Raw genomic sequence first — 19,110 nt, forward strand, 5'->3', positions numbered from 1 at the left:
AACTATGAACTATTTGTGTCGAGCATTCAGCAACCAATGGTCCCATTCTAAAACAAGATCGAGTTAATTGGAGGAAGTCTGGTCCAATCATCTTTTGTTGCCGTATATTGACAATGTTCAAAAAGTTACCACCAAATACTTGACCAAGTAATAATTTAATAAATTTGGAGTATGAATTTGTCGGTTTTGGAACAATGTCTGCCCTAGAACATGGGGTTACTATTCTTTGTTTTTTTTTTTTGGGTAAAATTATCTACCACCACAATTTATACCTATTTTTCATAATTATTTATTTCTTCCATAAAACTGCTTTAGCCATTCTGGTTGTGCCCATGACTTTTATACGTTAAAAATAGGATAAAAATTGATTAAATACACCATAAAATTAATGCAATTAGTCTTTTGTGCTGTCATGGTGTGTATAATTAATTAATAGTTTTTTTTTTTTTGACCTTTTTGACCCGACATGTGTAACTTTAATCCAGTGTATTCAGGTCACTTCAACTAATTGTACCGTCATTTCCAAATTTGGCTATTCTTTTACTGTTGTTTATCATGCTCTGTGGAAAATTGCTACTTTCTTGTTTCTTCTTCTTTTTTTCTTTTTTTAAATCATAAATTGCAATTCATTTTTTTAATATTAAAAATGAAAAAATTATTTATTTATTGAGATTCGTTTTGGTGTACAAATTGCAACATAAAATCCCATGTTGCCACGCGGAGAACAATTAGGTAAAATGACAACTTTTGGAAGAAGTAGATAGAAGAACATAACGTGATAGCAATTGGTCACGTTTACAAAAAGAAAAGGAAAAGAAAGGACTGATGGTGGTGTATTGGATTGGATTGGATTGGATATATAAATATATAAATAAATAAACCAAAAAAATAGTCAACTGTATCTATGTGGATTAATTAAGACAAATAAAGCAGAACAAGCAAACACGTAATAGGTTGAGAGACGTAATTGTCGGTGATGATTCCAGGCGGAAGGTGGCGTTGCTTTTTGAAAGTTTTTTCCTTTTTTATTTTCTTTGCGTCCGTCAATGTGCAAAAGACGTCAAGAGAAAGCTAACAAACATAAAGAAAGAAAAGGTAATGTCACTCATGTTGATTGATTGGATAGTGCAGGCCGGCACCAGGAAGCAGACTTTGCTCACCTCTCTATCCTGTTACTTCACCCGGTTTTTGTCTCTTTTAAAAGATCCTCTCTCTTCACTCAAATAAATTTGAAAAAAATTTAAGCCTGTAAACATACAAAAAAAAAATTGGATACAATTGACCTTATCTCCGGTGAAGATAACAGAAAGATGATTGGGAGAGATCAGAAGAGAGAGGAAATACTGATGACCGGGAAAAAAAAAATTACTTGAGAGTTGTCACCGAAACTTAAGGAAAAAATAATAATTTTTTAAATTTTTAATAGAAACGAAATTGTTAATTTTAAACCTACAAAAAAATTATAATTTAATTTTTATTTTTTTAAATATTTTTACTAAATAATAATTTTATTTCTAATACTATTAGATATTTGAAAATTTCAAAATTAATGGATAAAAATTTGAAAAACCACTAATATTTGGATGAGAATAAATTCTTTGAACTTTAATTAAGCTTAAAAACAAATTCAATTTGAAAAAAAATTGAAATGAGTTTGATTCAAATAAATTCAAATTTAAACCGAAATCTAAGAGTTGTTTAATATTACGTTCGAATTTAAAATTGTATTTGAGAAGAATTCAAGTTATCAGGTTTGTGAACATCGAAAAATTGGATGCAACTGCTACAATTTGTAACTCTTAATTAATGAGCCAAAAGACTTATTCTCACTTAAGGTATAGTGAAATCTTAAAGTCATACTTACTAACTTTAAAAAACTCAAATACTTACTTATAAAATAAATTCTGTTAAAAATCTTAATTATAGTTATAGGTAAAATCATCATTTACTAAAAAGTTTTAAAAAATTAAAGTTTTATCATTTTTCCTCCCCCAAGTTTAAAAACTCGTAATGTCTCCTCATCCAAAGTTTGAAAAATAACAATTTCTCTCTAGGGTTTTTTCATCTTTTCTACGATGAAGATTTGTCATTTTCGATCATCGGTCATCTTTTCTCTCTTCTTATCTCTCCCTCTTGGGCTTTCTCTAACCATCGATCAACAAAAATCGTCTGAAAATCTAGATGAAAGTCGTCTAAAAATCTCAATGATTTTCCTCTAAATGATAACATCCAGAACAAACGCCTAGAGGACAACGAGTCCAAACAATTTGTTTGAATGTCATTTTTTGATGAAAATTGTTTGGATTTTCATCGATTAGCGGTCGTAGAGAGACCAAGAGGAAGAGATAAAACAGGAGAAAGAATAGTCGACGGTCGGAGAAGGTGGATCGTTGCCAAAGAAAAGAAGAAAAAACTCTAAGAGAAAAATTGTCATTTTTCAAACTTTAAAGGAATTTTTTTTGGTGGGGGGAATGTGAAATTTTTAAATTGAGAGGAGAAAATGTGATAAAAATTTAATTTTTAAAATTTTTTTATTAAATAACAATTTTACTCCTAACTCTATTTAAAATTTTTAACAGAAATTATTTCATAAATAAGCATTTGAGTTTTTAAAGTTAAAATATATGATTTCAAAATTCTTCTATGCCCTGGATGGGAATAAGTTTTTTGGCCTAATTAATGAAGTAGCCGTATTGGCAATTACACGAACAATTTTTAAAAACATTTCAAAATCCCAGCTCCCAGAATGGAAATTGGCCAACTTTGTCAACAACTCCAATCTAACTTTGAACTATGCTTGCACGCGAAGCACCTAATCGAGCTGTATTCCAGCCCAAAGTTGTTTTCTTTCAACTTTACGATAAAAGCAAAATCAATATTAGATTATTCCATGCATTCGAAAAGTCTATGATTTGACGACTTTGATTTGATGTTAAAATAAAACGTTACATGATTATTCAGTCAATGGTGCCATTTGTAAAGATTCCAATGGGGTGGGAGCCATCTAAGTCCAGTGCAGTGAGCCCTCCCTCATTCTTTTTCTACGTTTGGTCAACAAACGTTTGTCACATAATGTTCTATTTGGCTAAAGTTTGTTTGTTTTTTTTTAAATTATTTTTGTACATACTGTCACACACTTGGAACATGCATATGCATTAGAGAGATCTCAAACTTTAATTAATAATAATTAATTATAAGATTAGAAAGTTTAATCAAACTCTTTCTCTAATGATAAGTCATTAACATTTAGCTTTTTCCATCACGTGCACCTAATACTTGTCAGTTATACGCAACATAAATTGAGCCAGGTTGGGTGGGTTGCATCAAATTATATGTTTAATTTAATCTTTTTTAATTTAGGCCTCAGTACTATTTTCCACCCCAAACTTTGATGAAAGTACATTTTCCTGACTTATATATTTGAAAAATTCTTTTTTTTTTTAAATTTGTTTGTTAATTTTGTTAATAGAAATATGTTAAAATTTTTAAAAATTAGAAAAAAGACCAAAAATTATGTCTTTATTTAAGCTAAGCAACAATTTTGCTTGAGAGTTGCCATCAATGGCTTTGTGGCTCAATATCATCATCCATCAATGCCCCAATATTTGAGGTCCAGTGACATATGATCTGAGGATTGAGGTAGAGATATGGACTCAGCGAAAAACCAACCATCTTAAAATAATTGTAAAATCGTTGCAAAAATCTAAAATTTGCTATTGCCATCGACATTGGGCATACAACTTCACGTGTAGAGGATTCACATAATTGGGATGGGATGGGATGGGACTATTATCAAAGCCACCATTACAAAGGCAAGGCAAGGCAAACATTATGATAATTAACTTGAAAATTAGCAGGTATTATCATCACTAGACTGGAGAGGGCAAGAGAGATTCCCGGAGGGAGAAGGAGAACCGAGCGTGGGCTTAATAATTAAATCCATTAGTTTATTTGTTTAATTAATCTTAATCACGATTTCTTTATTAACTCTACGTGCAGCACAACTCATCTTCTCTTTAATTTTTAATAGGTCAAAGGAGTTATTTTCACCTAAAGTTTTTTTTTTTTTTTTAAATCAAATTTTCATTCTTTTAATTTAAAAAAAATATTCTCACCTACACATAAACTATTAAAGTTACTCAAACCTTAATCTCTTAAAATTTTATCTTTTTATCTCCTCTTAAACCTGAAAAACTAAGTTTTAGAAAATAACATTCTCCCTTTAGGTTTATTTTTCCATCATCGATAGTCTCTCCCTTTGAGGGTTTCTCTCTCCCCATATCTCCATTTGGCCAATCATCAAAGCGTCAAATCAAATATGGGAAGACAAAACATTGTCTAACTTCATCTTCCCTGATAAAGATGAAACATTGTCTAGCTTCATTTTTCCTGACGAAGATGAAAGTGTATTTGTCTTCTTTTGGGAAGACGAAGCCAAATGATGTTTCATCTCCCCATATTCGATTTGGTGTTTCAACAACTGTCTTGAATGACAAATGAGAAGAGAGACTGTCAGAAGGAGATAAAGTGTTAAGAGGAAGAGACTGTTGGCAATGACGATGAAAATGGAAAAATAAACTCTAAGAGGGAAAATATTATTTTTTAAATATTGATATAGAGAAAATTTTTTAGTTTTTAAAGTAGAAAAAATGAGATAAAATTTTAGTTTATTTTTAATATTATAGATAAAATAATAATTTTATCTTTAAAACAAATAGGTTTAACTATTTATATATAAGTAAAAAAAATTTTAAAATTAAATAATAAAAATTTTAAAAAGAACCCATTTTTATATGGAAATAATCCTTTGGCCTTTTTAATTTAATTTTATAAAAAATTCTTTTTCGTTGTTTCCTAAAATACAATTCTCATTTTACAAAAACAATCAGCCGCCAAGATCTTCCCCTTTTTTACCTTCAAATCGTGACCGTTAAATTTTCACTCTTTCTGCTTTTTCCGAAAGAAAAGGACACCTCTATGGACTCCATGTTGCCAAAACCCCAAGTCCTTCTCACCGCACTGACACTGTGCCCCCCTCATTTGTTTGGAATGAGGAGGGGTATTTTCGACATTAGAGTTGCAAGCATCAATAATTTTTTCGATAAGCCATATTCATGCATGCACCCGAGCTGAGTTAACTGTTGGGACCCCTCACGGTTGTTTTAATATTCGTGGTAAAAATGTTTTTTACTGTTACACTTTTTGGGTAAATGTGTAACTCGATTCTATTACTGTCAGACCGTACACTGTTAAAGGCCTTCTCATCAGCCGGTTTTGTTTTAAAATTCGACGTGCACTGGTTTGTACTTTTATCCTTTTTCATATTTTTTTGCAAAGGCTTGCTGTTTGTACTTTAATCCACCAAATTATAAGTTTTTGTACTCTTAACTGTACACCGGACTATTTTACCACAAAAACAATTTATTCAAGTTATATAAATGTTTATCAAAGTATATCATTAAACATGAGAATACATAGTTTAAAAAAAAAATGATTCAATGGTCATGATGTTACAATAACAAAACTTCACATCAGATCATTCCTCATTATTTAAACCTTTCTCTCTCAATGTGGTCCCCTCAATATCCCATTCCCTCAGATCCAGCAGTGCAACGCGAATCATGAGATTCCTTCCTCCACCATCCTTCCTACACATGATAACACTTTATCATCGCCCTCGGTTCCTCCTATGCACGATAATTTCAATTACAAATCTCCTCATCCCACGATATTATCAACTTCTCGCCACATTTGCCCTGGTTCCAATCTTTTTACATACACCAGTTTTCTGCGGCTCCCCTTCGTCGACAACGGATAAGATCATAAACTCCCACCGTCCATCCAACGGATATAATCAATACATAACACGTGTCGCAAATGCAACCGTTGTTTGTTGTTTAACCATAGTTAAATCTAACCCCACTAGTTTACCTATATAAAATCCTTATCTATTTTTTCAAACTTTCTCTTTCTTGTCCTCCACTTGACTTTCTCTCACCTCACATCACCTCAGTACTGGGAATAAGCTTGTTAATGGGCCATGGCATTTCAGATCTAAACAAGAACAGAGAAACATTACTTCTCTTAATTCACTCGCGCAAATAGTGTGACAATTTTGAAGAGAATTTTTGGGAGTTCAAATACTCAAGTTTGATTCAATGCCTAAGAAAATGTCGTACTCATCCCTTCCGGAGGACGTGTTAGAGCATGTGTTTTCATTTGTTCAGTCGGACAGAGACCGGAACGCGATATCTCTGGTGTGCAAGTCGTGGTACGAGATCGAGAGGTGGTGCAGGAAGAGGATATTTGTGGGGAACTGTTACGCTGTGAGCCCTGGGATGGTGATCAAACGGTTTCCTGAAGTTAGATCGGTGGAGCTCAAAGGAAAGCCTCACTTTGCTGACTTTAATTTGGTTCCTGAAGGTTGGGGAGGTTACGTAGACCCGTGGATCACTGAGATGGCCACTAGTTACCCGTGGTTGGAGGAGATCAGGTTGAAGCGTATGGTGGTTTCCGATGAGAGCTTGGTGCTGATTTCTAAGTCTTTTAAAAATTTTAAGGTTCTGGTGTTGAGCTCTTGTGAGGGCTTCTCAACCCGAGGACTTGCTGCCATTGCTGCTAATTGCAGGTTTACTTTTAAAATATTTTTTCTTCTTAATTAACTTGTTAAAGCATATAACTAATTAATATTACTTATGGTATTTTGTTTGAGATTGTATATTTATCGTATTAACTCCAGTACATTTATTTGGTTTTCATTTTATCGTTTCCAAATACAAAAAATTAACAAACTTTATAATGTTTGCTTTAGCCGAGTTAAATTTTTAGGGTTGTTTGGTAGATTCGGTATCCACGATATGGGGACTTTTTCTTACTTGTTGACGTTGCTTCTTTTCCGCATTGTTTCTTTCAGTCTTAGATCTGGTGTAGGCTTGTTCTCTGAATCGCTAATCTAGTCAAGTTCAGGTTCACCTGCTTTGCCCTTTCTTTTTGCCAGTCGAATTTGATGTGGGGCTGGAATGTGTTTTATTTAGTTTTGGATGTTTGCTTCTTGAACAATGCAGTTCTCGTTTAGGATTCTTCAGTAAGGTTTTTCTTTCCTTACTCTTTGTCGTGGCAGAAAGGATGGTTCTTCTTTACTTTGCTTACTTTTAATTATTCGTTGATTTTGTGCCTGAAGATTCTAAGTATGTGTTCACTGGAACCTCATTTTGGTTTTAGGGGAAAATTCAATTTCTATGTCCTGTTTCTTTTGTTGGTTTTGAAATCTTAGAATGGAGAAACTTTATATATATATACATATATAAAATAAATTTGATTGACTGAACAGATAAAATAAAATAATGGGTTTGTAGAGGAAAGATACCTTAATGAGGCAGTCAAGTCACTGTCAATGACGATGCTAGCAGTGAACTGCCAATCTTTTATGGAATTATTTTCCCTATTTTCCATTGCCATTTTTTTCAATGGTGTAATTAACACCTTGCATTTCTCTGTAATTAACTCACTTATACTGTCTTAATCCTTGTCATCTTTTTTGTTGATGCAGGAATCTTAGAGAGTTGGATTTGCGGGAGAGTGAAGTGGAGGATCTGAGTGGGAATTGGCTTAGCCATTTCCTGAGACATGCACATCGCTGGTATCTCTTAACATTGCATGTTTAGGGTCTGAGGTTAGTATATCAGCTCTAGAGCGCCTATTAGTTAGGTGTCCGAACCTGAGGACTCTTCGACTCAACCGAGCCATACCTCTTGAAAAGCTTGCAAAACTGCTTCGCCAGGCACCTCAGCTTGTTGAGTTGGGCACAGGTGCCTATTCTGCTGATTTGCGGACGGATATCTTGTCAAATCTTGCAGGAGCTTTTTCTGGGTGTAAGGAACTTAAGAGCTTATCTGGGTTTTGGGATGCAGTCCCTGCCTACCTTCCAGCTGTTTATTCTGTTTGCAGTGGACTGACATCATTGAATTTGAGCTATGCAAATATTCAATGTCCCGATCTAAGCAAACTGCTTAGCTTGTGTCCAAATTTGCAGCGCCTGTGGGTAGGTTTGATCTCATTTATTATTAATTTTTTTGTCACTCTCAGTTGTCATCTCATTCCATCTACTCTTTGTTTGTATACCCAAAGTTTTTGTGTAGCCACTAGCCAGACATGCTTCCATTTTGTACATTGCAAGATAATTGACCTATGATATACTTTGAATTTCAATTCTTGGCATTTGAAGCTTTATCACTGATTTTGTCTGTAGGCATTCCCTCTATACATCCTTGTCTCTTAAAATTTACATTAAGCAGTATCATTGTATTGTTATGCTTGGATAAATAAAGGACATCATTGTGATTTGCAGGTACTGGATTACATTGAGGATAGTGGCCTTGAAGTTCTTGCAGCATCTTGCAAGGATCTGCAGGAATTGAGGGTATTTCCATCCGAACCATTTGATGTTGAGCCAAATGTATCCTTGACGGAACAAGGCCTTGTCTGTGTCTCTGAGGGTTGTCCTAAGCTTGAGTCAGTTCTGTATTTTTGCCGTCGAATGTCCAATGATGCTTTAGTTACCATCGCTAGAAACCGCCCCAATATGACTCGTTTTCGGCTCTGTATTATTGAGCCACGAACTCCTGATTATCTGACTGACCAGCCACTTGATGTCGGTTTTGGAGCCATTGTTCAGCACTGCAAGAATCTGCGTCGCCTTTCCCTTTCTGGTCTCCTCACAGATCGTGTGTTTGAGTATATAGGAACCTATGCTAAAAAGTTAGAAATGCTTTCTGTGGCTTTTGCTGGTGAAAGTGATTTGGGACTCCATCATGTGCTTTCTGGGTGTGATAGCCTTCGAAAATTGGAGATCATGGACTGTCCCTTTGGTGACAAGGCTCTTTTGGCCAATGCTGCAAAGCTGGAGACAATGCGATCCCTTTGGATGTCTTCGTGTTTGGTGAGTTATGAAGCATGTAAGCTCCTAGGTCAGAAGATGCCCAGGCTGAATGTTGAAGTTATTGATGAGAGGGAACATCCAGAATCGAGGTCTAACTTTCCTGTTGAGAAGCTTTACATATATAGAACTGTTGCTGGGCCAAGGTTTGATATGCCTCCTTTTGTGTGGAAATTGGATGAAGATTCTGCGATGAGGATTTCTTGAGAGGGTTTCCAGACCATTTAAGCTTTCCATGTAACAAGCCAAGCCCCTTGCATACGTAGCAGGTACATGCTCTATATGCTGCTCATTGTTTCACATTTAACTTTCTGTAGCTTAATATATAATGCAGCCGTTATTGGAATCGGGAAGAGGATAAGGAGAGTATACAGAGTCTGAAGAGCTCTAATACCATTGATTTTACGCTTGGCTGAGCAATGGCATACCATCTAGGGTTTAATAAAGAGATAAAAGCTCCTTTTGTTGTTATTGTTGTTGTTGTGCATCAATCAGAGTTGTTATTTTACTTCGGCATAATCACCATGTATACTATTAATTGCAGACTTTTGCATGTTATATGCAAGCATTTGTATCACCGTTTTTATGAAGGTAGTAGTAATTGTCTTGTAGACTTGTGTGTCATTGTTAGCTTGGAGGAATAAAATTTCAAATTTTGTTACAATTACATGATTACATTTGGTTGTAGTTGCTTTGTTTCAAAATGGAATGTTTACGGTGATGATAATCTATAGTTGTCAAGAATAATAGAATGGTATAGAAGATGAAGCCATAAATAAATTAGTCTCCTGGCCACTTAGAGACCAAAGAAATTTAAATAATGGGGATGAGACTTAAGTTTCATTGCTTAAAGGAGGACCATCAGGGCATTGGCAACTTCAATCTAAGGTGAATGATGGAGGGGTGAGAAAGGCTGTTAGTCGTTCGGATTAGATTAGATGATTTACTTTTCAGGTATGTAACATTCAGCTTTTTCTTTTTCTTCAAAATTTAAGGGCCTCGACTGTTGTGGCACGTGATATTCACGCTGTCATTCATATCATAGCAAGCCCCGCCCCATTCGAAGGCATTAATTATGTGATGATGTCCACACGTTGGATGTATTTATGATCATCATCATTAATATTCTCTGTTACTTATCATTGTTTTGTTGCTTTATTTTTTTACTGTTTTGAGTTCATTATGATATTACAATTACTTATTCATGGTGATGGTCCATGTCTCAGTCTCTGATGCCATACAAAGTGAAATTTGCAGTATCCCAAGTTATTCTTATTGGTGGAATCATAATTCTACGGTCTTCCCCACTGTATTGCAACAATGATGCTCTTTATGATTTTGTTCCCATACACCTTCCTCCCCACCACCCTTAAAATTTAACAGTTTGAGGTTTTCTTATGCTTATTTACCATTAATTCATTAGAAAAAGACTGACCAATGTGAAACTAGAAATTTCGTCGCCATGTTTTTCCCTAAGCTAAATGTAAACACTAAATAAATAAAGACTTATGGAGCCAATGATAATGACATTGTTTTACCACCAGGTCGTTTCTAGGACTAGTCATTTGGAGTCAACATTGGGCGGCTAACGGCCTCATGCTTGAAGATATTTCCATGATTTTCCAGACCTAAACTTGATTGTCACGTTAGAAAATAATAATAAACCTAACAACTTGACTTTGAGAGAGCCATAAAATCATCTGAGATTTATAACAATCGAATCCCCTTCTCCCAAGGAAAGCGTGTTTGATATGGGGAAAGTTATTTGCGCGGAAGTAGAAGAGGGTGGATTAAATCTGATCGGACTGATGGTGGCACTTGTAATTGCTCTCCTTCTCATGCTGGTATGTCTCCAACCTCCTCCACGCCGCCGCTATATTGTATCTACCTATCCCGCCCTTTATGTTACAAGATGAAAACACAGTTGTTGAACAAAACCAGTCTGTGTTTTTAATTTTATTTTTATGGGTGGGGCGTCTCTCTAGTTTGATTTCATTTTCACCAATACGGCTTCTTTCATTTTTGGTGGTGTTTCCTTCGTTTATGTTATACGCATCGTCAGAATTTTACTTGTGAATTTGTTGTGAGGAGAGTCATGCTCTCCTAAGAGGAGAGTCTCTGTAATTATTATATGCCCTTTCTAAATAAAAGAGGTTTATGGTGTCTTGCACAACTGAATTCATTATAAATGTTTGTTCATAATGCTTGCTTGGTTGTACAACTGAGATTATTTTATGCAAAGGCAGCATCTTTCAGATAACAAAAGCACATCCATTGGAATACTGCTTTCCCCAGATGTTAGGTACCATAAAGCAAATTCAAAGAAAAAAGTGACAACATTCTTAACATTGATTTATATATTTAACTTTCAAATATTAGTGCTAATTAAAAAATTACAAGAATTAAAAAACATAAAAAAATATGGCACTCGACTCCAATTTATCAATGATCTAAACAAGCTACAACAGATGATTTCCTCTTTTTACTTTGATCTAAAAAAATTATGACAGCAGAAAATTTATCTACCGAGTTTTGACAAAAAACTTTAAGTAAGATCTCTCATCAACAAAATTTGTGCTACCATTTCATAAATGAGAAGCAAAGATGCTGAATTTCAAACTAGTTACTGATATCAATGGAGTTTTAGCTAGTTGTTGCCTTCCTTTCAGCTTCAGCCTTTTCTGTTTCTTCCTTCTTTGTCAGAATAATTGCACCCCTCTCTATTCTTGCCTGCTCTTCTTCTGATACAATTCTTCCATTCTCGGTTTATTCTTCTTCTTTTTCTTTATATTCTTCAGTTTTGATCCTGCCACAGCCATTGAATATTGGATGATTCAGTAATATCAACACCTCTATGCATGTACATATCAAAGATTACATTCCGAAACCTAACTTTAATCTGGAAATTGGCTTCCAAAACAAGGTGTTATAGATTTCAAGAAGAAAAATACACCATAAATCAACATTTTCAGGAGTCAGCCAAACAATTTGAATTCATCAACTCAACTTGTTACTTCATCCTCTATATTTACAAGTGCAAATGCAATTGTAGAATATTTAGCAACTATAAACAATATTTAATCACTTGTGACAAGCAATACAGTTGGCTTATCACATTTAGCTTCAACCTGAAGGTGTGTACATATATGTATACATTCACAAACATATTCTGGGTCTTACTGCAGAGGAAGCATCATTCTGCTGACTTCGTTGCTTCAATGACTTCTAATACTTGCTCACAAACTTGGCATTCTTATAGAACTCCCTTTGCTTCACTGACAAACAAGAGCGAGAAGATTTTAAATGTATAAGGCACTGTACCAAACTCTACAACCTTACTATCCCTTATATTTCCCCATCCTCCAAAAATCAAAATTCAGAACATTTAGGCTTTCTATTGGCTCTTTGTTCAACAAATTGTTCTAAATCAGGCATTAAGAAGCTACCGATCAATCCAAAACAACTCAAATGAAAATTCATATATTAGCCTTTCAGAGTGTTCTAGTTATCAAGATAGAAAAAACTCTAGCTCATTACAGATTCAAGCTCAAACAAATTACGCTATATACCATTTACAGAGTGAACTTCAATTAACACTGTTATTTTAAAAAAAAAATGAAAATCTTTATGGCATCAAATTATAATTGAAAAAAAAAAAAGTAAACTAAAAAACTAAACCCAGAACAAGACACACATTGCACAACTTAAAAGCCCTCTACCTAGTACGTCACGTCTAGACTAAAGTTATATTCACACAATCCACCATACCAATTATATAATTAATAGGCATGAATCCATAGAACTAAACAAAATTATAAATGATCAACACAAGACCAGATCAAGTTTCAGAATATAATTAGAAACTTAAAAATTAGTTAATTTATAACTTTTGAATGCTGGATTGTACTTGTTGCTCGTTGATTCGGCATTAGCAGAGGCTTCGAGAGAGAGGCCGGTCCCTCCCAATGTCTGCATGTTCTTCTTCTTCCAGTTGTTGCCCATGCTCGAAGTTGAGCCTTTGATTTTGTCGACTTTCTCTTCATCTTTGGTCACTATGCTTCATGGTTGCAAGATAGTGTGAAATTGCTGAGATTCTGATTACTGATTAATGAATCAGATGAATCGTAAGGATGGTAGGAATTGAAAGAGAACCCTAATTTTGCGGTGGTGTAAGCAACCGGGGAGGTTGGAAATTTCAAAAAATATGGGGAGCATTCAAATTAAGATAAACTTCAGGGAGATTCAAGTAAATTACAAACTTACATTTTTTTTTTTTTTGTGTTATCTCTTTAATAATTTAACTCCGATTCTGTTGACAAAAGAAGAAGATGCCTTCCCCTTCCAGTGCTGAATCCAGGAGAATTGAAGTGTGGCTGTTTAAAAGGAATGGCAGAGAACAGCTTTGTTCTTCATATTATTGCTTGCAACAAATTAATTGGGAAATTCATTCGCAATCCCATGCATATAAATTCTGTCAGAGATTGCCACGCTCTCAAATCCAATTATTTCCACATGGAATTTCAACAAATTTAAGCTAGCTGATGAACCCTATTTTTTTATTTAATTATGAATAAGGCCAAGAGTACAAATAAAAAATATATTCCCAACACACGTTGGAGTTTCAAGTGCAGTCCAGTTCTACATTTTCTTCCATTTGTTGCAGGCGATCAGTGTTCTCCCTCGGCTGATCGGCTATACCGGCGCTCATGTCGATTCCATTCACTTCCTTTTTTGGGTCAATTACTGGCATGATTTGGTTTCTTCCTTTTCTGTAGATGAGGTATAATATCATCTGAGTGACTCCAAATGCTAGCCCCAATATGTTTGGTGTCTGATTATTAACAACCAATAACATCAACAGTAAATTACGCATATAGGTCAGCTTTAAGGGGATTCAGAAACTCTTTTATATATATATATACACACTTACTGCGACGTAAAAATCCTCAACAGAAAGGCCATACATGAGCCACATAGCAGCACAGATTGTGAGGGAAAAGGAGAGTGAAATTGGCATGTACTCTACGCTCTTTGTTTTAATGACTAACCTCTGAAAATATTGATCAAGCAAACAAATACAATTACTATTGATGAATGATCAATGAGTTGTGCATCAGAGTTGGTGTAAAAGGTACGTACAATGACACTTAGAGGAGCAGCAAAAACACAGACAGAGAAGACAGCACAGATCCATCCCACAACTGCAATTCGTCGAGAACCCGTGGAGAATAGGTAGGTGAAGAGTGCAATCAACCCAAATGCTCCAAGGTTGAAGAAGATAAGCAACTTTGCTGTATAAATCTGCAAAGTAGAGCAAAGTTTACAATAATATATATATAAATTTCACCGCCTCAAATTCAGAATAAACAAGTAATGGAAATACCTTGGAACTTTTGGTTGCATAAATCATGTAGAATATGAGGTATAAAGATTCTATGACGCATCCAACTATGTTGATGGTTATGAGCATAAATGCATTGGCCTTAAGGTGCGCATAGTACAACGTCAGCATGGCGCTAAACAGTGCTACTGAATATGGTATTGATTGGAATCCTTCTGTCGATTTTTTCTTGAAAATTCGATAGAAAGTTGGCCTATATATGATAAATTGTAAGTAACATTTTCATTCAATCAAGTGAAATCCCAATAAATTATACAAAGAACGAATTAGAGAGACAGAGCTCTTACAATGGTGCCATATAGACAAGGCATGATACAATGTTACCAAGAAGGCCAAAAATAATGGACGTGTGGGTTCCAAGTATCGCCATTCTTGGTGGTGTGAAGCTGTTTGCTTGAAAAGTAAAGCAGTTGAGAGTAGCACCAATAGCTTGTGAATTATTTGCTGTGAATGGGTATATATACAAGTTTGCTTTGCACGATGTTTTACTTTGTTTTTTCTCTGAACAAATTAATTGAACTTTTCCAGAAATTCTGAAGCCGTCTCTAAAAGCATAGATTAGGCACATAACTTAGCTGTTGAAATATAAATGCATTTTTAATTTGCTAAATATCTTGCTATAGCCCAGTGAAGTTTGACATGTGGTTCCACAAAAAATTACAATCATGCAATGTTCTGCCTGAAAAGGGTTTGATGGTAAGTATTACTTAATTAAGATACTAAGAAGAATTTGGCATGCAATAATTAGAGGTAGGATGGTTTGAATTAGTTTTATGGATGGTGTGGATTTGGGTTGACAAGTAAACCGGCTGTGGGATTGAGATTTAGCCAATTGTCGACGTGAAGTAAATGATACGATAGAGTACTGAAAATAGGTATAGAGAGTTTTTTACGATTTGGTAAGTTGGATGTAGCACTCATGCTCATACCTTTAAAGTATAAGTCAAATATTAGGTAAAATGAATTAAATGTTTTCCTGTTGTTTCTTGTTATCCATAGCCATTTTGATTCAGTTGATGTATATATTCTTCAAGAGCGATTAGGCATCGAATCTTGTCTTACACTTCATTACCCACAGATAAATAATACAAGTTAATTTAGAAAAGCTGGAGAGGGAAAGCGATCAGATGGAAATTTTTGAAGAATTTTCATTGTTATCTCTATGTTGCTACGGTTGCTGTCTAAATCATAATGCAAAGCTTCACTTGCTTATCAAATTTCAGTAACACTAAACACTCCTAAGTTCCTAACTTACTCCTAATTTGAGATTGGGAGAGGTAGGTGGTACATTCAATAAGAAGAGATACAACCCAGTTGTAGTCCTAGTATAATTTTTCTAGTTTCATTACAACCCACTTGAAAGCAACAAAAAAATGCAACCCTTTCAAATCAATTGCTTGTGTCATTTTTAGACTTAGAAATTCTCCAAACACGAACACCCTATTGATATCTTTCTTCTTTCTCCAGTCTTTGTTTGTGTGGTAGTTCGCTCACCATAATGTATACTTAATTCTAACTTTTGATTAATAGCCATATGATGATGCTAATTACACTTTTAATAACCCTAAAATACTAAAGGATAAATATTTTGTGACAGAATAAATTTTGGAGTAATTATTAGAAACACGTTTAGTGTTTTCGTGAGAAGTTAATTCAATTGCGAAACAGGCTGTACTCCGCCGGAGTAGTACAATTTCTGCAGTAAATTGAGACAGATACAGTTTGTACAATCTGGTGTTATTTAATACATAGTCTAAATGTCTTGAATGCACTTTCAGCTTCGCCATCCAACTTCCACCTACTCCTCTTGTACTTATATATCCATTAAACCACCATGCTTGCTCTCTACTTAAGCCACACCTCCTTGGCAATAGCTATGGACAAGCCCAACAACAACGACAACACAATGGGTAAAGTTGGGAACTATTTGAAGAAGGTGACTGAAAGTTCAAAGACAGACAGATACAGCGATATCATACTTCGCACTCTTGCCTTCATTCTCACCTTCGTTTCTGCAGTTGTTGTGGGTGTTGATAAGGAGACTCAGATGGTTTCTTTCACTCTTGTCAAAACTTTGCCTCCTGTCAGTGTTCCTGTCACTGCTAAGTGGCAGTATATGTCAGCTTTCATGTAAGTTTTCTTCCTTAATTTTCTTCAAGTTATTAGGATTTCCTTTTCTTTTTAGTAGTGTTTACAATGTTGTTTTATATATATATACACACAAGAAGTTTATCTATGTATGCAATCCGTAATCAATAAAAAAAACCCTAAACATTTACGGCAGAAGTAACAGTCATTCTATTTAATATTGTGCATGGCGAAAGGATTTTGGCTGAATGATCATCCTTAATATGTAACCTCAATCTCATGCATCCGATGTTCCTTTAGAAATCAAACATGATGCATCCTTGATGATTTTTTAATGTTTTATAAATAATTATGATATAGAAATACGAAATCATACCTTTTCAAGTTCAATAAGGTTAAAAATCATTTCATTCAAGGTGATGGTGTCTTTTAACCACAACCCGATTAAACTGTAAGCACAATTATATAGACATATAACTATATATAATATGTAAAAATTTATGGCCAAGTAACATACATTCTTCTTTGTGAGTTGTTATCATTGATTAGTTCTATGATATGAAGATGGTGATATGTGAATTCTTGAATAGATATCATGTCATAGTTTAAATCAAAGCTGTGAAACTATTCCATTAGTTGTGATAACCTTTTCTTGAAGAAATTGCAAAAACAGATGTTTGCTTTGCAATGGAATTAAATGAAGGCCCAAACCCTAAAATCTTGGAACTTTTGAGCAAAACACAAACAGTAGAGTACTTAGAGGGCGAAAAATTACATTGAATTAGGGATGAAGTGAAGAAGGTTGTGAAAAACGATGAATCGATGTAGGGTTGGGTGTGCACAATTTTGTTACAACTTAAAATGATCATGCTTGTTAAAACTAATTTGGGAAAAATGGTTTGCCATAATTACCCAAACCAAATTGAATCAGCCAACTCAAATTAAATCAAACCAAAATATATAAATAGTCTTGGTATGATATTTTGGTATGGACTAGATTATACACACCCCCTTCAAACTATACATTTAAGGCACTTAACATTTGTTCGATCCAAAGGTCTCACATTGCGTTCATGCGTGTTTACAATAAGAAATGGGTATTGGCTATTATTGAATGGTCAAAGCACATATTCCTAACCAAAGATTACTCGTTTTTCCAAATTTTCATATTTTATTTTTTAAAATCTCAAATACCTATTCATCTGTTAAATTTTGTTACTAGGGTTAAAAGTGAAAATATCATTTAATTAAAAACATTAAAAATAAAAACAAAAAACTTATTACATTTCCTCTTTTAGTTTAAAAACCTGACATTTACTCTCAAATTCAAAGTTTGAAAAGTAACAAATTCCTCATAGAGTTTAAAACTATCACCAAGACAACGAAGTTTGCCGCATTTAACAATGTTCTCTCTCCCTCCATTGTTGGTTATCTTTGTTGGAGACGAAAAAAAAACCGTCTTCATTTCCAATGAAGGCGATTTGGGAGGGAGAGAGACCATGGACAAAGACGATCAAAGACAGCAAACTTTACAGTCTCTAGTGACAGTTTCAAACTCTAGAGGGGAATTTGTTACTTTTAAATCTTACGTTTGGAGGAAAATATTAGATTTTTACACTAAAGAGAGAAATATAAGATTTTTTTAAAAAATATTTTTATTTAAATAATATTTTTATCATAATTTTAATAACAAAATTTAATAAATGAGTGAATAGTTAAATTTTTGAAAGTAAAAAATAAAAACTTAGGAAAAAAAGTAATCTTTTGGGGAGAATAAGTCCCCTTAATGAATTCTTGATTTTGCATAATGGAGTAGGAGATGATGCCTGAAATTCTAATGCGCTATGGGCCTATGGCTGTTGAACACTGAGGTTACAGCCACCCTCCTTAAGCTTTTCTACACAAGCCTGCTCTTTTATTGTTTTTCCACCAACAGATGGAGATTCAATCCTATGCTCTTTTATGTAATATTTGGCCAGAGGACTATTTTTCACCCAAATTTTGATGAAAGAATAATTTTTCGCTTTTTAAGTTCAAAAAATTCTTCACCCACAAACACATCTACTAAAATCAAACATTACTTTTATCAAAAATATTTTTGTAACCTTGTGCAACGTTAACATCATTGTCACTTCTAACAGTATAAAAAAAATTATATATATGAGTCTAACCATTATATAAAAGGTTTATCACAACCTCCATTCTCAACCTACAAACCACCAAAGTTCTTTACCAACAAACCCCATTGTACCATTCGTCACCACTCAGCACCCATGATGCAACAATCAGCATCCTCAACCCATACACGATCATGGTTCTTCACCAACTACCGCCACAACAATTAGTCAGCCATTGGATGATACCATAATGGCTTGGCCGAGTTCACTTTACCTCAGTTTTCATAAGTAGTGTTCCTTTAAGATAAGAATGAATTGTTGCTTCCTGATTCTTTAAAGTAAAGATGAACTTCCTGCTTTTACATGCCCAAATCTCTTCTGTGGAGTTATATATTGAGCCTTCCTCGTATAAGCCGAGGGGACAACTTTAGGAAGCCTTTCTTTCGCAGATTCCTTTTAGACTTTTAGAAGTCATTTGGCACAATTTTCCCCCTCCCAAATATATATTCTTTTTAGGCTTGGCGTGTTCTTCATGTGAAACTACCAACTGAAGATCAACTACAAATTCG

At 34.4% G+C, this 19,110-nt stretch overlaps 2 protein-coding genes across 2 annotated transcripts; one reads left to right on the plus strand and one right to left on the minus strand.

The window, feature by feature from the left end:
* Positions 1-5,958: 5,958 nt before the first annotated feature.
* On the plus strand, positions 5,959-11,108 carry LOC123216061 (protein TRANSPORT INHIBITOR RESPONSE 1-like). Its single transcript, XM_044636415.1, is given in 4 exon segments — positions 5,959-6,628; positions 7,550-7,614; positions 7,617-8,041; positions 8,348-11,108. Coding segments are annotated over 4 exon segments (1,755 nt in total). The 5' UTR covers positions 5,959-6,158; the 3' UTR covers positions 9,143-11,108.
* A 229-nt stretch (positions 11,109-11,337) lies between these two features.
* On the minus strand, positions 11,338-14,872 carry LOC123216063 (bidirectional sugar transporter SWEET14-like). Its single transcript, XM_044636416.1, has 5 exons — positions 14,624-14,872; positions 14,319-14,529; positions 14,075-14,236; positions 13,866-13,985; positions 11,338-13,766 (listed from the first exon to the last, which is right to left on the minus strand). The coding sequence occupies exons 1-5, from the start codon at positions 14,704-14,706 to the stop codon at positions 13,557-13,559; spliced, it is 786 nt and encodes a 261-aa protein (XP_044492351.1). The 5' UTR covers positions 14,707-14,872; the 3' UTR covers positions 11,338-13,556.
* Between the last annotated feature and the right edge of the window lie 4,238 nt (positions 14,873-19,110).

This window comes from Mangifera indica, chromosome 5 (genome assembly GCF_011075055.1).
Source record: "Mangifera indica cultivar Alphonso chromosome 5, CATAS_Mindica_2.1, whole genome shotgun sequence".
Lineage (NCBI taxonomy): Eukaryota > Viridiplantae > Streptophyta > Magnoliopsida > Sapindales > Anacardiaceae > Mangifera > Mangifera indica.